General features: G+C 51.1%; 1 protein-coding gene across 2 annotated transcripts; it reads right to left on the minus strand.

The window, feature by feature from the left end:
- Positions 1 to 6,761: 6,761 nt before the first annotated feature.
- Positions 6,762 to 17,066, minus strand: LOC130024074 (aldo-keto reductase family 1 member C15-like). 2 transcript variants are annotated; one of them, XM_056114720.1, is made up of 9 exons: positions 16,974 to 17,066; positions 15,166 to 15,333; positions 14,658 to 14,774; positions 13,864 to 13,941; positions 13,071 to 13,193; positions 10,548 to 10,657; positions 9,513 to 9,678; positions 7,599 to 7,681; positions 6,762 to 6,817 (listed from the first exon to the last, which is right to left on the minus strand). In XM_056114720.1, exons 1-9 carry the CDS (start codon positions 17,064 to 17,066, stop codon positions 6,775 to 6,777), a joined length of 981 nt encoding a protein of 326 aa, XP_055970695.1. In that variant the 3' UTR covers positions 6,762 to 6,774. The 2 variants fall into 2 exon arrangements, with proteins under 2 accessions (XP_055970695.1, XP_055970696.1); XM_056114721.1 differs by lacking the exon at positions 13,864 to 13,941.
- Between the last annotated feature and the right edge of the window lie 723 nt (positions 17,067 to 17,789).

Here is a 17,789-nt window from a genome sequence, read left to right on the forward strand (position 1 = left end):
TGTTGTCAGTATCCTTTCTAAGAGAGTGGTGTCCATCTGGGAGGATAGAACTCAGCATTCTGTCAGGAAATAGGCTAATGAAACTTGGGGTTGTAGGCTTGCACATCTACTCCCTGCTGAAATTAAGGCTGTGGAGATGCCCTTAGTGAAGAGGCAGTAGAGGGTCCCATCCAGGGTAAACTCAGCACCATCCTCTGTCCAGCCACCTGTTGGATCTTCCGCATGAAAAGACCAACCATTGGCTTGATTGATGACAAAAACATTCACAAATACATTTTTCAATACTGTGATTGCTGTTGTGTATGGCTAAAATAGCTTCTAAATCATTTTTGTGACTGGAAACCTTAAACTTTTGTTAAGTGATACTGAATCAAATTTATTAACAATCTAGATTTTTAAACAAGATCAATGTTGAAGCATCATTTATTAACTGTGTTTACATATAACTTCCATTACAGAGAAAAATAAGAGATTTTGTGCTCTATTGTAAGACTCTCTCTATAATAAACAATACAATTTCAGATATTACAAAATTGATTTGTAATCCTGCCAGAGCAGAGAATTACAGTATAATGGAGTGTTTAGAGTTCCTCATTCCATATCAAACACTAGTACTTATGACAAGGAAGGATTTCTAAAGAATGCAAGTGATTAAAGCACTGGAAGCATCGCCCTCTGGAGGAAAAGTAGTTCTGAGCCTTCTGGAGGAGAAGGAGCAATACATGAGATGGATTTGGTGAGGGGAAGTTCATTACATAAAGCTGGTTATTGCAGATTTTCAAAGAAAAGTATAAGAGAAAATCTAAATGCAAACGCGGTGGACAAAGTTGTAAAGAAAATGTGGGGAAGGAATCTCGGAAAAGATGTGTTACATACATGCCAGGCTGTCTCATGCAGAACAACTTGGAGCGGGGAGAGTGAGTTCCTCTCTCCTCCCCAACAGAGACCCCGAAGCCAAAAAACTCCAGCTGCTCTCCACAGGCTGGGATGAGCTTCACCCATGAGTAAATCTCCTGTATAAACATGCGTTTAATTTTAGGATTCCTGGAATGTGACATCTCATACTCCACATTCTGATGTACCAAGAGTAGCATAGCATATTTGATGGGATGTAAAGTAGAAGGCAATTGACCTCATGGGGAATATATATATATATGTGTGTGTGTGTGTGTGTGTGTGTGTGTGTGTGTGTGTGTGTGTGTGTGTATTGGGCACACAAAGCCCAATCTTTAACAAACATGTTAGTAATCTCTTATACAAGGGCCTAATGACTCCAGGGTAAAATACAACAATCTTCACACACTTTCCCACTTTCCTCTAAGGAAACGTTATTGGGCCATTTTTAGTGGATTTTTCATAACAAGCAATACAAAATTAATTATTCCAGTTCTGCTGTAGGTGCACAGTTTGGGATTTGGGGTGGAAAGATTTGAAATATGATGGTGGTTGCAATGGTGGTGGGATTGGTGTTAGAATATTAAATCTAATGAAATGTTGTGAACAACTTTATAAAAATTAAAGTAGATCAAAATTTTTTAAAAGATGTGCTGTGAAAGATCAAACTGAGTCATATTTAATGAATATGTTATCAGTGTTTTAAAATCAAACTGCATTCATAGAAAATCAATTGATACTGTGAAGATGATTTTTGGGAATTTCGAAGAAATTTTTGAACTACTGTCTGCTTCTGAAATTTTCTTTTTTTTTTTAATTTATTTATTGAATCAGGCTGGAGCAATAGCCCACCAGGTGGGGCAATTTGCCTTGCACGCAGCCAACATGGCTGATCAGTGATTGATTCCTCCACCCCTCACGGAAAGCCCGGCAAGCTACCAAGAGTATCTCACCCGCACGGCAAAGCCTGGCAAGCTACCTGTGACATATTCGATATGCCAAAAACAGTAACAACAAGTCTCACAATTTGTTGTGAGATGTTACTGGTGCCCGCTCAAGCAAGTCAATGAACAACGGGAGGACAGTTCTAATTTATTGAATCATCATGAGAATAGTTACAAATATTTCAGGTTTAAGACTCGGTCATACAATGATCAAACACCCATTCCTTCACCAGTGCAGATTTTCCACCACCAAGAACCCCAATATACACCCCCATGCCACTCCTCTCCATGCCTGTGAAGCCACTTAACTCTCTCTACTTTGATTACATTCATTATTTTGACAAAAGATGCACCATTATTATTTGGAATTTCCCCCCAACAATCAAACCTGCTGAAAAGGCATCATGAAATAATTTGTTTTCTATTGCTGGTTATGAAGACCACATGATGTCTTTGGATTTTGGATTTCTGATATTTTACTAATTAAGTCTGGAGAGATTTCTGCCAAAAACCAAATAGTTCCGAGATTGATTTGTGTGCCTCTAGGCCTATGGCCGCACCAGAGAACTGCTCATGGGAGGCAACTCGTGGTCTCAGCAGGGTAAGAAGCACGTGCCAGTTCTGCCCCCCATGCCATGAGGCCGCAATTGCTCCGTCACTGCCAGCTCATACCTGGCTGTCCAATAAGCTCTGAGGCGGTGGCCACCATGCCACGGCTGGGGCGGCGAGGGGGAGGGGGAGGAGACAGACACCCTTTCCCTCCCAGGGGTGGGGGGGACACAGTGTCGTAGCTTAATGCATAGTCCATTCACATTTCTGCCAGAAGCTGCTGGGTTCCAAATTAGGTCTGTGTGCCTCTGGGGTCATGGCCGTGTCAGAGAGCTGCTCATGGGGGCCTGAAATTTTCTTATTTAACCTATAGTAATCTGTCTAGAAACACCAAGGGTTCTCTTTGTAAAATACTTTCCTGTGCTTTCATGAGCCTTCATGCGATTCTCTGGCTATAGGAAAGTGGGGCACTTCTGTTAACAAAGAAAGAGCAGGGGATTTTTTTGACCAGGTTACTTTCAGTGTCAGTGCCTGCAGTCATGGCTCGCTTAAATACCTGAGTAGGTGATGTGTCTCGGTGACCCAGTCAACTTGTGACCCTCTAGTATTTCATGTTCCCTGATTCGATCTTAGGGGGCAATGCTATTAGGACCTCTTTCATTTCTCCTAGAATCTCAGAATGGTGGCATGGACTTGCTCCCGGTAGAACCACAGCCATTAACAGTGCTCCCAGCACGAGAGTGTCATTCTCTGCTGCGGGCAGGAGGTTGGGGGAGAGAGGAAGCTCACAGCTGCAGGATGTGTGGCGCTGAACAGGGGATTCATCTCATCTCAATGACAGAGAGTAACTTCCAGGCAGCCCTCCATATACACAGCAGCACCAGGCAATTAAAGCAAAGGTCCTGCATGGCACATTTGCAAAACAGACTTGAGGGGAAATTCAGTCAAGGGATAATCAGGGACATTTGACTTTACATTCTGTCCTAGACCTCTGGCTTTCCTTGGCTGTGGGAAATCCTCCCCTTAATAATAAGTCTAAGGAGAGTCGCTTAGGGGAAATAAATTTTGATTAACTTAGACTATCAGGGTTGCAAAAGTGTGCCCAGGCCAGAATAGAAAGGAATGAACCATGATGCTAATGATGAACATCAAAGGAACTTTCTGATCAATTATCACCTGTGGCCAAAGCTATGTAAACCTCCCAGTCTGGGCTCTTTATGTGCTTATTAGTTCTTGATGTACCTAGAAAATCCTAATGTATCTGCCAACTTTCTTTAATATACCTGGTAACAGAAACAATGGCTCACACCTCTGGGACCAGGAGCCAGGCTCGGTGGTCAGAAGTCATGCTCAATAAATGGCCAGCTGTCATGATTAGCAGCAACCCGGAAAGCCCAGTGTCTGTCAGTCTCACTTTTCTTGATGATCCTTCTGGACCGGGGTCAAAGGTGCCAATCCCATTGGCTTGATTGTGGTAGATTGCCACTCTGGAGGATAAGCCAGGGCTCAGCTTTGAAAACCGTATGAGGGTTCAGCACTGCTGAGACACACACACACACACACACACACACACACACACACACACACACACACATGCACATACACACAACCAAACAAAAAAAACAAAACCACGTCCAGGCTATTTCCAGAGAAATAGTCATTGCTTTGTGAGATGTTGTGTGCAGAGAACGTCAACTGCAAGTCAATGTTAACTTCATTGCTGTCAGGGTTGGTAGCAAACATGAAGAAGCAAGAAGGATGGTGACAGCAGGGAGTGATGAACCCACGTCCCTGCAGAGCCTGATGTCCAGGCCCACGGCTCTTCACCGGCCTGACTCCTTCTGCTGACCTTTGTCAGGGGGCCACACCCAATGGCCTTCGGGATTCCTCCTGGCTCTGCTCTCAGGAATCACCTCTGGCATAGCTCAGGGAACCCTCTGGGATGCTGGGGATGGCACCTGGGTGCCCTCCCATGACAGACAAGCTCCCTCTCTCTGTGCTTGACTGCCCTCAGCAGGTCAGTAGTCGTGGGCAACAGTCAGGACTGATCAGCCAAAACACGCATCTGTGTGGAACCTCGTGGACCCTGACCCGCTGCTAACAGCTAACCAGCCTTTGCTTTCATGGCCTTCCTCTTTGAACTGTAACCCAAGGCCTCCCTTATTTCAGTTTAGTTCTTTCTTCAAATCTGTGTTCTGTCGTGGTATTGGGGACCCACTCCTAGGAGCTCTCAGCCAAATGGACCTGACAGCTAGCTGCTAGAAGTTGAGCATCTCTTGCAGCTCAGGCCCTGTCAAGACCACAGGGCCACTGAACACTCCCCACCCAGCAGTGCTCGGAGCTCACCATGGGACCAGGGCTGTAAGCAGGGCTGAATAAAGACCCCCTAACCCTCGTTCTATATCCCCAAACTCAGAGGTGAATCCTGTGTGGCTTGCTTGATTCATTGACTGCATGATTAAACAATCAGGAAATACAAGATACTTCCTGTGTCATAGAGAAAACAGCATGGACAGAGGATTAAGAAATTTGGTAAGTGAAGGCTGGCATCCAGCTCATGGACTGGGCACACAGATTGCAGCAGAAGACCTGGGTTTCATCCCCAGCACCACAGGCTCCCCTGAGCACCTCCACAGAAACCATGAGAAGCCTCTGATCACCACAAGGTGGCACTCAAGAAAAAAGATGAAATTCAAGAAATGGATAAGAGCATGTTTTGCCAGAACAAATTTTTTTTCTATTTTTTTTCTATTTTTTTATAATTTATTTCTTTATTGAATCACTGTGGGAAAAGTTACAGAGCTTTCGGGTTTAGGTCTCAGTCATGTAAATATCAAACGCATTTCCCTTTACCAATACTTATTTTTAACCCCGAACCCCAATAGAACCCCACCTCCCACCCCTCCCATTTCCTGTGAGGCAGATGAGTTCTAGTTAATACTCTATCTACTTTGACTAGATACATTGTTTCGATAGAAGATGCACAATTATTGTTTAGAGTTTACGACCCCCCCCCAATCAGACATGCTGAAACAGCGTTGTGAAATGATTTGCTTTCTACAACTTGGTTTAAGAATAAAATGATGTCGCGCGACCGCAATAGCGGCCGCACAGTTTTGGATTTCTGCTGTTTTACTTATTGACCCTGGAAGAATTTCTATTAAAAGTTAGATAGTTAAGAGATTGGTTTCTGTGCTCTGGAGTCGTGGCCGTGCCAGAGAGCCGCTCGTGGGGGGGCAGCTGGCGACCTCGGTCAGGTGTGAAGGACGGCCCAGAACGCCCCCCCTTCCCATGAGGTCCCTGCCGCCCCCAGCCGCGGCTCAAACCTGCTGTCCACAAGGCTCCCGTGTGGCCGCCATCTTTCTTTCCAGAGAGGAGCGGGCGAGTGGGTCAACACCCTTTCCCCTCCGGGCAGGCATGCTGGCGCGGTTTAACACATAGTCCATTTGCTTTTCTGCTCCAAGCGGGTGGCTCTCTGTGCTAAGTCCTTGTGCCTCCGGGGCCGTGGCCGTGCCGGAGAGCCGCTCGTGGGGGACAGCTGGCGACCTCGGTCGGGCGTGAAGGACGGCCCATTACGCCCCCCTTCCCATGAGGTTCCTGCCGCTCCCACCACCCCCGGCTCAAACCTGCTGTCCACAAGGCTCCCGTGCGGCCGCCATCTTTCTTTCCCGCCAGAACAAATTTAATTCTGAATTTAAAAATATATATATTGAATATCTTGGGAAATTATTACGTTATGTGGAAGCATATATAATCTATGTGACTTCAATGGGGTAATGTCAATATTGCAAAAAATAATTGCTTAGAATTTATGCATTTTAAAAAAGCTCTCCAAATTATTAAAAATAGACCCAAATGTGACTCAGAGAGTGACCATTTCTTCTGGGAAATGTGGATCTCTGGAAGATATTTGCCTGTGATTCCGATGCACTCTCCTTCACAGCAGACAAGAAACAAAGACAGACTAAATGCCCCCATGAGAGAGCGTAACTGAACCTCCCCAGGAAGAAGTGGGGCAGCTGCCAACAGAATGGAACAATGTTCTTTGTTCAAACATGATGGGAACGGGGAGATGAAATTGGTCAAGAAGGGAGAATAAATTGTTGCATGTTTTCAAACACCTAAGGACAGGATAATTATGAAATAGCTGACAAGTCAACAAAACCATACTCAGCTCTGCCCAAAGAGCTTTCACCCCCAATTCCCAAGTCCTATGCCATTTACATGTTGAACAGTTGTGATTGAATAATCAGGACACAAACCCCTTAATCTGAGTCTTTATTATTTCATGGGGAGAAAAAGACCAGACAGGGGGAGGCAGCTGAGCCTGCAGGCGCTGCTCCCGTCAGCCGAGCACATGGGTCCCTCCACGCAAGCACATGAAGCTTCAGTACTCGTCAGCAAACGGGTAGTTGGGGTGGCCTATCCCACTGTGGGCAGAGGACGGGTCAGTGTGGTGGTTGCCTTCTCGTGGGATCGACCAGGGTGCCCAAGGGTGTGGGCTGGGTCAAGACCCCCCTTTACCCACCGTGTCAAATTCTCCCCAACATATGGAGGGACCCTGGACAAGTTCCCCACAGTCCAGGGGACATGGCGTCAAGGCCATGGGCGTGACAGAGATCCCAGTGTCTGGGCCGGAAGGACCGCGGCCCCAAGCTGAGTCCCTCCTTAGGGCTCCTGTGGCCCCTGGACAGGAGGAGCCCATGGGGCTGCCCTGCACTGCAACCCCTCCCCCCAGGACACCCAGCCCTGCCCCCACGGGCCGCTCTAAGGGGCCTCGGGGGGCCCCAGAGACACCCCACACCTATTTCCACAGCTCTTTTCCTGTCACTCAGTGGTTGGCCCTCACTTTTGCTTCCTTCCACGCTTTTCTTTTTGGGAGTACCCGGCCCTATCCCCCCAGCTGTTCTGCAGTTCATGGGGCTGGCATCTGTGAGACAGAATCAGGGAATGGGTCCCCGGGCACTAAATCTGGGGTTCAGGCCACAACAGTGCTTTCACATGAGGCCACAAGGCATTTTGCGGCAGTCCTGGATCCAGTTCCTGCTGTTGCCCACTCAGTACCCTGGCTGGGCCTCGGGCCTGCGGCATCCAGAAGCTCAGTTCCACATCTCTGCTCATACCAGCCCTTTGACCTGACCCAGGAAGCTTGTTCCCTACTATCCGCAAAATGTACAGATACCCCATTGCAATCGCCTATGCCACACTTACAATTCCATGCTGAAATAGCGGAAGTTTTTGTTAAGGCTCTCCAAGGCTTTCATATCCTCTGGAGTTAATTCAAAATTAAATATCTGCAGGAAGAATAGAATCTCATGAGGACTTATGCCCAATCGGCAATCTATTTAGGGCTCCTATCATCAGCTTTGATATATTGATTGAGATGTACCTTTGCCTCAGTTTCCCTGTAGGCCTTCCCCATCTCCTTTTGTCCACATTGGACAAAAAAGAAATAAGATATAAAAGTCACACCACTGTGGGGCTGGAGCAATAGTATAGTGGGTAAGGCGTTTGCCTTGCACGCAGCCAACCCAGGTTCGATTCCCAGTATCCCATATGGTCCCCTGAGCACTGTCAGGAGTAATTCCTGCATGCAAAGTCAGGAGTAACCCCTGTGTATCACTGGGTGTGACCCAAAAAGCCCCCCCACACACAAAAAAAGAAAAAAGTCACACCACTGGGCCATCATAACTCTGAATGATTTGCTTCTGAAGCAACTGGATTCCTTTCCTTTCTGTTTTGCAATAGAAGAAAACCAGGACCAAATGGACAAAGAAGCTGTCCCTAGGGTCACACTTTGGTGGACCTTTTCATCCCCACGACCCCTGTGAGTTGATGAGTTCTAGAACTTAAGCAAACAAGGGAGAGAGCACACCTGCCTGCAGGCTCTCTCCAGGGTTAACTGGTCTCAGGAAGACTCCCTGACCACGGGCGTGACCACCCACTTGCCCAGGATGGGCCCCACACTCTGCTTTTTGCGTACAGAGTCCTCCCTCCACCAGGAGAAGCCCAGTGTGTCTGGGGATTCACACAGATCCCACAGTCAGAGAAGGCCCCTGTGAATGAAGCCTCTCCCCCACAGCCTCGATTGTGGCCTTTATTGGCGTCATGGTCTGTTTGGAGAGTCCATGAAGCAGACAGAGCAGCAGTAAGAGAGTCACAGTGGGAAGCAGAGGGATTGATGGTTAGAGAGCACAGTGGTCCTCTCTCTGTCATCGGCCTGTCCCTCTGCGGTCTCCTGAACACGCTGCAGGCAGGCTATAGTGCCGTGGATTTGGGGTAGCAGGTTGAGTGTACAAGAGCAGAGGATGACACTTTTTTCTCACTGTCCCAACCAGGCAGAATTGTCCTTCAGATTTTCCCCACTAACTAAATAAAACAATTCCAAAGCCCAAGAATAGGAGTATTTGCTTTATAAATCACTTGCCAATGTCTTCCTCTCCCAAAATAAGCACATTATGAAATACTTAGCCCTTATCTAAAATCAATATGGAGCTCACACAGTTCCTCAAAGTGTGTCCAGGTTCACAGGAAACCCTGGCAGCAAGCACTGTCCATAGGAAGCCCCAGGAGAGAGGAGAGAACTCTGGAGACCCCTTCCCTGTGAACCTTCTTCCTGCTCTGGCCTGCCAAGAGCTGTGTAGGGACAGTGAGCACCATGGCCCAGAGCCAACACTGCACCGGGTCAGACTGGAGAGCTCCAGAAACCTTTCTCATAGACTCAGTTTCAAGACATTGGGGGCCACACAGCACTGAGGCACACGGTGGGGCTGGGTGTCCCCTCCGGAAGGCCAGATCCCGTGGCTCCACGTGCAAATAGTGTCACCGGGTAGGAAAGGGAGGAGGGGAACCAAGGCTTTCTAGTTCTTTGTATAGGGAAGGACCCCAAGCCTGACGCTCACAGAACTAAGTCTGCTCATGTCACACCCAGGAAGTGTCTGTGCTACCCTGGAGGCCAGCAAAACTGGCCCAGGTGCCTGTGCTCTGTCGCCTGTCTGTGGTATTTCCCCCTGGACACCAGGAGGATTAAGTGGGAAGAGGACATGTGGGTGTTTGCTCACAGGTGAGAGAGTCAGCAACTCGTCACCCTCGTCACCCTCGTCACCCTGGCCACCGTGCCCATACCTGGAAGTTCTCCTTGATCCTCTTCTCCGTAAAGCTCTTGGCCAGCACCACCACTCCCCGCTGCAGCTGGTAGCGCAGGGCCACCTGCCCCGGGCTGCGGCCGTGTTTCTTGGCAATGGCTGTCAGGACTGGCTCCTCCAGGAGATGCGGACTGTTTTCAGGAATGCTAGAAAAACGAAACACAGGCACAAGGGTGTGAGGTATGAATGGTATAGATCATAACACCCAAGTCCCCATATGCCCGTAAACTGGAAGAAAAGGGGGATGAACATGGTTTTATTTCAGGGTCGATGTCAAGGGTATGCATAGATTCATTCCTAATTATAAGTCATTGATTGCAACCAAATTCACCATCAATAGCCAAATGGAAAATAATCAGAGGTAGATGCCCAACTACAAAAGTGACTTGTCAGGAGATGAGATGAAGAGATGGTATGCTAAGTAAGGAAGCTGGGTGCAGAGAGGGCCTCGGTGCCTGCCTCTCCCAACAGCCCATGCACAGGAACCTGCCCAGACCAAAAAATAAAGACGAGAAGAGGTCCTGGGGCAGGAGCCATGGGTGAACGTAGCACGGCTGGCCCCTTCGGGTGGTGGAAGGTTCTGTCTCCCTCAGGCTGCGGCCCCCACAGTCCACCCGTTTGTCAAACTGAGAAACTTAGAGTGCATGTGTGCCACGTGGGCAAACACGTCCATCCCCTCACTTTCTAAGTGCACGTAGGCTGTGAGAGGCGGTTCCACCTGAACCTGGCATGCTTAGAACATGGGCCCAGCCCAGTGTGAAGCGCCTTCAGCACTGCTGGCAGGTCTCCACACCAATAGTGAGAAGAGAATAGTAGAGTGGGTTGGAGTAGAAACATGGGTGGAACAGTTGTGCAAAAAAACGGCCAGGACCTCAGCCTGGAAGGCAGGAGGGCGTCTGCAGCTATGATGTTAGTGCATCTGTGTATGAACCATCTTGCAACATAGAGACATGATTTGGTGAGAAGAGGTTGGCAGGAGGGTTGCTGAGGCAGGAATAGCAGACTGTCTCATTACTAATTTGGAATTCTCTGCGACCCCAGGGCGCTGTAGGCCACAAGGATAATGTCCCTGGACTTGCAATAGTCCAGCAGCTTCTGCTGGTTCAGGAAAGGATGACACTCCACCTGTAGGACCAAAAACAGAGATGTCAGGTCCCTGGTCCACTGGCAAGGCCCAGAGGAAGCTCTCCTGAGTCAGGAGCAAATGGGGAGCTTGTTCCTGCACGTCCTTTCCACAGACCCTCACAGACTGGTCAAGAGCGCCATCATCAGACCTGAGGAAACTGTTTGCTTTGCTTTGCTTTGCTTTGCTTTGCTTTGCTTTGCTTTGCTTTGCTTTGCTTTGCTTTGCTTTGCTTTTTGGTCCAACACATTGATCAAGAGTTAAGGGTTACTCTTGGCTCTGCACGTGGGAATTACTCCTGTCGGTGCTCAGGGGACCCTATGAAGATGCCTGGGGTCAAACCCGGTCAGATGTCTGCAAGACAAATGCCCTCCCTGCTGTGCTATCGCTCTGGCCCAAGGAAACCAGTTTCTTCTGGTTCTTTATTAGTGTTTGGAAAAAATAGACTCAGACCACGTGGGAACCCTAAATGCCATTTCTTCCTGGGAGAAACCAGGGTGCTGAGACCCACAGCTGGTTCTGACTAAGTGCTAATGGAGTCAGGAAATGGAATCACATCACAGACCCATGCTCTCCACTGACCAAGAGGTCAACAGTGGGGTCCTCAGAAGGGCAGTAACTGCAGTTGGGACAGCAGTGGAGAGATACAAGAGCTGAGGCAGAACTTCAGTACAGAAACCAGTAAGTACAATCAGCTGTGTGGAGAAATTAAAGGAAAGGGCTTCATTTCCTTCGAATTTTTGGAGAGGAGGTGGGAGGAGCAGACGGTAGGAGGGGTGGAGAAAGAGCAACAGAGGAAGGAAGAGAGGAAATGAGAGAAGAAAAGGTGATCTCTTGGCTTAAGAGGGAGATGTGGCATTTGCTAAATGTTCAGTGAAGATGCTGTGTCCGCCTGCCAGCCTTCCAGATGCAGCAGAGGAAATGTTGGGGCTGGCCTATAAACTGATTATTGCATAAACGTGGAGATGCGTTGAGGAAGGGGGCCATTGTTAGAGTCTTGTACCATTTTACAGGGATATTACAAAGATAAAAAAATCTCCTAAAATCTACAAAAAGAATATCTCCATGCTTTATATTTTCTCAAAAAATAAAAAATCCATAAAACAAACACAATGCCAACAGGAATTCCATTTAAAAAAAACAAAAATTTTTCTAGCCTCCCATGCTAATGTTTCATCATTTTCCCTCATAAAGGGTTACGGTCTTTGCAGCATGGCACACGCTGTCCGTTCAACCAGCCTGACTGCATGTCATCACTCTCCCCTCCCGGACTCCCTGTCCGGGCCCCAGGAGCAGTGACCCTCTGGCCCCATTGCTGTTGTTAGTGGTGCTGACCCAGGAGCTTGGCTCCATCAGCAGTGCTGAGTGACCAGGACACCCTGGGGGGCCCTTGAGCAGAGCTCCTAGAGTCCCAGGAAGGCCCCATCATGAGTAGCGCCAGCCTCCTGCAAGCAGGAGCACAGGGCCAGCGTGTCTACCAAGCAGCTGGCCTCTGCTCCCAGGCCTGTCCGGATCCCCCATCAGAGGCTCCCTGACCATCCCGGCCCTGGGGGTACTCTGGGTGTGCAGGGAAGCACTGCCCTCCCCACAACAGCCTCCCGACCCACCCCAGCACAGATCTTCAAAACGCAGCTGGAAACTGCTGACCTTCCCGTTCTACAAGAGCTCTAATGGTTTTAGATTCTCTGAAAAGCTCCAATTAAAATCTTAGGATAGTTTTCTATTTTTTTCCAAATCTTTCCAATAATTCTTTACAAACAGATCCCTAGAAGCAGAGTAAAAGAACAAGTATTTGTTTCTGAATGCATTATTAGATCATTTTCAAACTCACTAAGAGTTGCCAATCTGTGTGGGCCACGAGTGACCATGGGCGGAGCTGGTACTTGTGGAAGGTGTTTTCAGGGGATGGTTCCAGCCCTCGTCTGCACCTGTCATGTCACAGCTCCTGTGGGGCTGCGCTGAGCCCCCAGAACTGACCCAGGGACTGTCTCTCCCGGCCTGGTGGCTGCTCACCCAAGCCCCTAGGCTCACTCAACCCATCAGACTCTCAGACACCCGCTGCTCCCAGCTCTCGGCCTGGCGGGTAATGCTGACAGGCCTCTGGCCAGGCCCTGCCTCTCCCTGGTCTTGCAAGCTCTGAGCTCACCCAGGACTGACTGTCCAGCTTCGGGAACACAGCTGGCCAGTGCAAACGGGGAAAAGACCCCCTCCAACTCCTTGGGGGGCTCCAAACACAGGCCCTGGGCAAGGACCCTCCCAGGGCATATCCACAGGCCCCTGCGTGCTCACCCAGGAGAGGGCTCTGCCCCCATCCGCCCTTCCTGCTCACCCAGGCATCTCTGGAGTCAGGACCCCTGGGGGGGACAGTGGGGGCGGGGAGGGAGCAGGAAGAACACAGGCCCACCTGCGGCTCACCTGGTTGCACACGGGCTTGTACTTGAGCCCCGGCTTGCTGAGGATCATCTCCAGCTGTTTGCGGTTGAAGTTGGACACGCCGATGGACCTGGTCAGCCCTGCGTCTTTGCAGCTCTCCAGGGCCTGGGGACGGCGCATGGGAAGCCCTATCATCTGCCCGCACTCCGTGACTGGGTGCCCTGAGACATGTCCTCAGGAGCCCCCTTTCCACAGGTGGGTCACTGCCTTCAGAGCCGCATGGCTTCCCGCATCCCAGTCGTGTCCAGGCATGGGACCTATCCCTGGCTTATGGGACCCACAAGGCTCTGGGCTCATACAGGGCCAGGACGGAACCCAGGCCTCCCTGTGCCAGGCTGTCCTTGGCACTCGGGCCTTCTCCGTGCCCTGTGGAGGTTCCATACCAATGGGCACCAGTGTTGGCCTTAGAGACTGGTGCTCTGGATGGAGGAAGCATCTGCCCGCGGGTGTGGAGAAGTTTGGGACAGGCACTCTGGAGGCTTTACCCCAAACTAGCACCCTTCCTGGGGCCCCAGCCCCTGACCCCCTACAGTAACCTGGTGTCCCCTGGATAGCCCCCATGGCCCCGACTGTCTGCCCCCTTGTTTGGCTCCAGTCTCCTCACTAAACTGGGGGCCCAGGACCCAACAAAGGCATCCCAACACCACGATAGGATGAAACCCTAGAAGTCACCCCAGCACTATGACATGGACAGACACCCCTGCCCTGGGCTCTGGGACTCGGGCCCTGATCCCTCACCCCGTTGGTGACTGTCGGGCTGTGGGGCCACACTTACCTCCCACGTCTGACACAGGTCCACAGTGTCTAAGATGATCTTCCCGCTGGTGTCCATGGGCAGGAGATCCTCCCCTGGCTGCGGGGTAGAGAGAGCACAGGGAGACGTCTCACTCACAGCAGCTTCACTGCTCAAATATGCACAGTGTGTGTGTATGTGTGTGTGTGTGTTTGAGTGTGTGTGTGAGCGTGTGTATGTTTTTGAGTATGTGTAAGGGTGTATATGTGTTTGAGTGTGTGCGACTGTGTATGTTTGTGACTATGTGTGGTTGAGTGTGTGTGACTGTGTGTGTGAGTCTGTATATGTGTTCGAGTGTGTGTGAGTATGTGTGTTTTTGGGTGTGTGTGACTGTATATGTGTGTTTGAATGTGTGTGTATGTGTGTTTGAGTGTGTGTGTATGTGTGTGTGAGAGAGAGAGAGACAGAGAAACAGAGAGAGAGAGAGAGAGAGAGAGAGATCCCAGATTTCAATTCTCTGAGTCTTGGATCTGGAATAAAAACAGGGCTGGGGCTGGAGCAATAGTACAGGGGGGAAGGCATTTGCCTTATGTGTCCAATCCACATTCAGTCCTAAGCATCCCACATGGTCCCCAGGAGTAATTCCTGAGTGCAGACCAGGAGTGATACCTGAAGATCGCCGGTGTGCCCACGAAAACAACCCAAATTACAGGTAGAAAGGTGGTTCAAGGGGAGTGGAAATGCCCACACCCATGTTGATCTCCTGAGGCTCCTCCCCGCCAACAGCAGCCATGCCGCCAGAGCAGGGTGAAGAGTCTCCTCTCAGAGAGAGCTACCTGCAGGGGGACGGGGATGTGAATGAGGACAAGGTCCACATAGTCCAGTCTGAGTTTCTTCAGGGATCCGTCCAGGCACTGACGGACCAATTCTGGTTGTAAGAAGGTTCCCCAGACCTGCAGGGGCCAAAGAACTATTAATAGCTTCTAGTTTTACACATTAGGGGCACAGATCCAACCCAGGCATTACAAGCATGAATACCAGAAGCTTGAGAGACAGACCAAGGGGCTGAGGCTGTCTGCGCAGGACCCCTGGGACCCTGGGTATGAAGCAGAAGTTTTCAGGTGGGGGCACTCCAGGTTGGACCCTGACATGGCTCCATCCTCGGGGACAGACACACATCTCAGAACCCATCCCTCACTGATGACACCATCACAGACAGTGCCCAGGCAGGTCCTTCCTCTCCAAAGGCCTAGGCCATGCAGGAGGAAACAGACACTCATACCCAGACTACCTGGGACACCCTCCAGGGTAGCAAGGCCTCACCCACAGCCCAGCCCTGTGTACCTTGGTGGTGTAGAACAAGTCCTCGCGCCTCACGGTGCCATCAGCCATCTTTGCATGCATTGCCTCTCCCACCTCCTCCTCATTTTCGTAGAAATAGGCAGCATCAATGTGCCGGTAGCCAACGTCAATGGCCACTTTGGTGGCCTCACGGACTTTGCTCTTTGGAACCTTCAAAACACAAGTGAAGAGGATGGTTGGCTTCGGGACTCAGGGGGAGCATTTCCCCCAGCTCCTCCCAGGGTACGCCTGAGGGCTCTGTGTCACCTCCTCCCTGAGGCCCTCCAGCCTCTACAGCTCCCCATCCCTGCCCTCACACTCCCTTTCTCCTGCACTAGGGGTGACCCTGAGCCTGGGGAGGGAGCTGGTGCCCAGGGAAGCCAGAGTCTCCACCTCCTCAAAGCCCAGGGCAGGCCCATAGGGTCCCCGAAAACTCCCCCTCCCACAGGAGAACTGCAGCTGGGACCAGGCTGGGCATGGCTGGTGCCCCCCAGATTCCCTCTGAGGGCTGAGGGATGGTGATGGCCGGCTAGTTGCTTGGACCCCAGAGAGCCAAGGGGTCCTGCTGCTTCTGCCCCGGAAACACCAGGTACTTCTGTTTTGAGACCTGCCTCAGCCCTGAGGATACCCGTCCCACACACTGGTTTCCCTGCCAAGGGTTGTGGGGTCCTGGGGTGCTGGGGTGCCTGAGGAAGAAGGACAGAATGGTGGTGCAGGACTTGGGGACCTTGAATTTATGCAGGACCCGTAGCAGAAGCCTCACATTTCACCGAGACCCTCGTCTTCCACACAGGCACAAAGCCTCCTCCGAGCTCAATTCATGACTCCAAGGACCAGTCTGCACCAGGCCCCAGGGGTCACCTGCCCTGTCCCGGGTCCAGCCTCTCAGGCCTGTGGGGACCGTCAGCACCCGGGACAGAGGCATCCTCATCAGAGGAAGCAGAGCAGGCGCCCATAGGCTCCTTCCCTGGGCCTTGCACAGTCAGTGCACTTTGCCTGTAAATACTGTGATTAAAATTCCTGCTGTCTAGAGGGCGAGGGACAGACACTCTGACTCTGGACTGTGTGACTTCACCTGAGAGGTAAAGTTGGGAAGGACACTGTAGGTGGTGAGTCCTGAGCCCCTTCCAGACATACCGTCCTGGGGTTGCTGTGCTGGTGTCCTGCTGACCACAGCGGCCTCTGGGCTCTGCCTCCAGGGCATGATCCTCCCAGCCCCACCCCACTGAGCTCCCGGAGGAGGGTCAAGGCCCTCAGTGGGGAGCCCAGCCCAGCCTCTGGTGCCCGAGCTCAAGGCGCCCTTCAGAGTTCCTGGCCTGGACTCGTGCAGCCTCTCAGGGGACAGCAGCTCCCAGCTGGGACCCTCCTGTGGCTCCCTCCAAGCCCCAACTGCAGCTGAGCTGCCAGGCAGCACCAAGATTTTGTTGACCTGTCTGATGCTCAGATGTGACCCTAGAGGAGGTACTTGGCACTTCGCTGCAGACCAGCTGTGTGATCCCTGCGGTGAGAGCCCCCTTCCTCCCCCCACCCCCACCCCACACGTGAAGGGAGCAAAACCGTGTCATCATGGCAAGATGTAAGAAGATTCCAGAAAGAATCCCTGGTGACCCAATGTCCCGGCCTGTCCCCGGGTTGATTACGTGCATTAATAATAGGGACCCAGGTCTCCACACAACTGGGAAGTGACTCTGACGATCCATCTTCCACCAACAGTACCTCAGGGCACCCCATCTGTCTGAGAGCCACCCCAGCCAGCCACACGCCAGGAGAGACCCTCAGAGCTGGGACCAACTCAACCCCAGCACACTTACACCCTTAGTGGCATAGGTGCCAAAGCCCAGCATCGGCATGCAGTGCCCGTCACTCAGCTTCACACTCCAACTTCTCTTGAGATCCATCCCCATGCAGAGTTGCTGGCCACAGTGCTTCCACTGGCCCGGCCAGAGCCTGGAGTGCTGTAACAACACGTCTTGCAGTTCTTATCACTTCGGCACAAATAGGCGGACCAGGGCACGATGCCAAGGATTCCGAAGTGAAACCGGGCCAGATGCTACAGTTTCTGGGCATCCCCTGTGTCCACAGGAAGCTGCAAGGGCCACTCAGCCCCCCGTGGCACAGTGCCCTGTGGAGGGGACAGACCCTGTGTGGCCCGTGATGACAGCTGACTGAAGTGCTCCCACCTCCTCGCAGGGGAGCAGCTGGGCCTAAGCCCCTCTGAGCACTCTTGTCCTCAAGGATGAACCCTGCCCCCACCAGGTGCCCCTCACAGCCTCTGTAGATCTGGCGGGTCCCCACCTGTGGCCAGCACAGTGCCCGCACACATCCCCCACAGCAGATGGGTCAGCCCTAAGGACCCTCCACACGGGACCCTCCTGCACCAGAACACTCCAACACCGGGACCCTCTATGTCTCTATCTATATTTGTGATGAATTATGTGTCATGTGAGCAATGCAGATTAAGGAGATGAGCCTTTGCTGTCTTAGTCCAAAGTCTGAAAGAATAGAGGATGGATGGAGAAAAAGGGAAGAGAGTCCAGTACAAAAGGAAAGGTGAACATCTCAGAATTAATGAAGTATTGACCTAATGTGTTTTTGGTGAGTAGGGTTAGGAAAGGAGGAGGGATACT

This window comes from Sorex fumeus, unplaced genomic scaffold (genome assembly GCF_029834395.1).
Source record: "Sorex fumeus unplaced genomic scaffold, SorFum_2.1 ptg000026l, whole genome shotgun sequence".
Lineage (NCBI taxonomy): Eukaryota > Metazoa > Chordata > Mammalia > Eulipotyphla > Soricidae > Sorex > Sorex fumeus.

Bases quoted from the DNA above. Each gene is read 5' to 3' on its own strand.
- LOC130024074 (XM_056114720.1), bottom strand. From the start codon at position 17,066: ATGGGGATGGATCTCAAGAGAAGTTGGAGTGTGAAGCTGAGTGACGGG. The intron at 13,942-14,657 runs GTAGCTCTCTCT...TCTACCCCGCAG, and splicing joins ACATCCCCGTCCCCCTGCAG to CCAGGGGAGGATCTCCTGCC. The intron at 10,658-13,070 runs GTGAGCCGCAGG...TTGGTCCTACAG, and splicing joins ACAAGCCCGTGTGCAACCAG to GTGGAGTGTCATCCTTTCCT.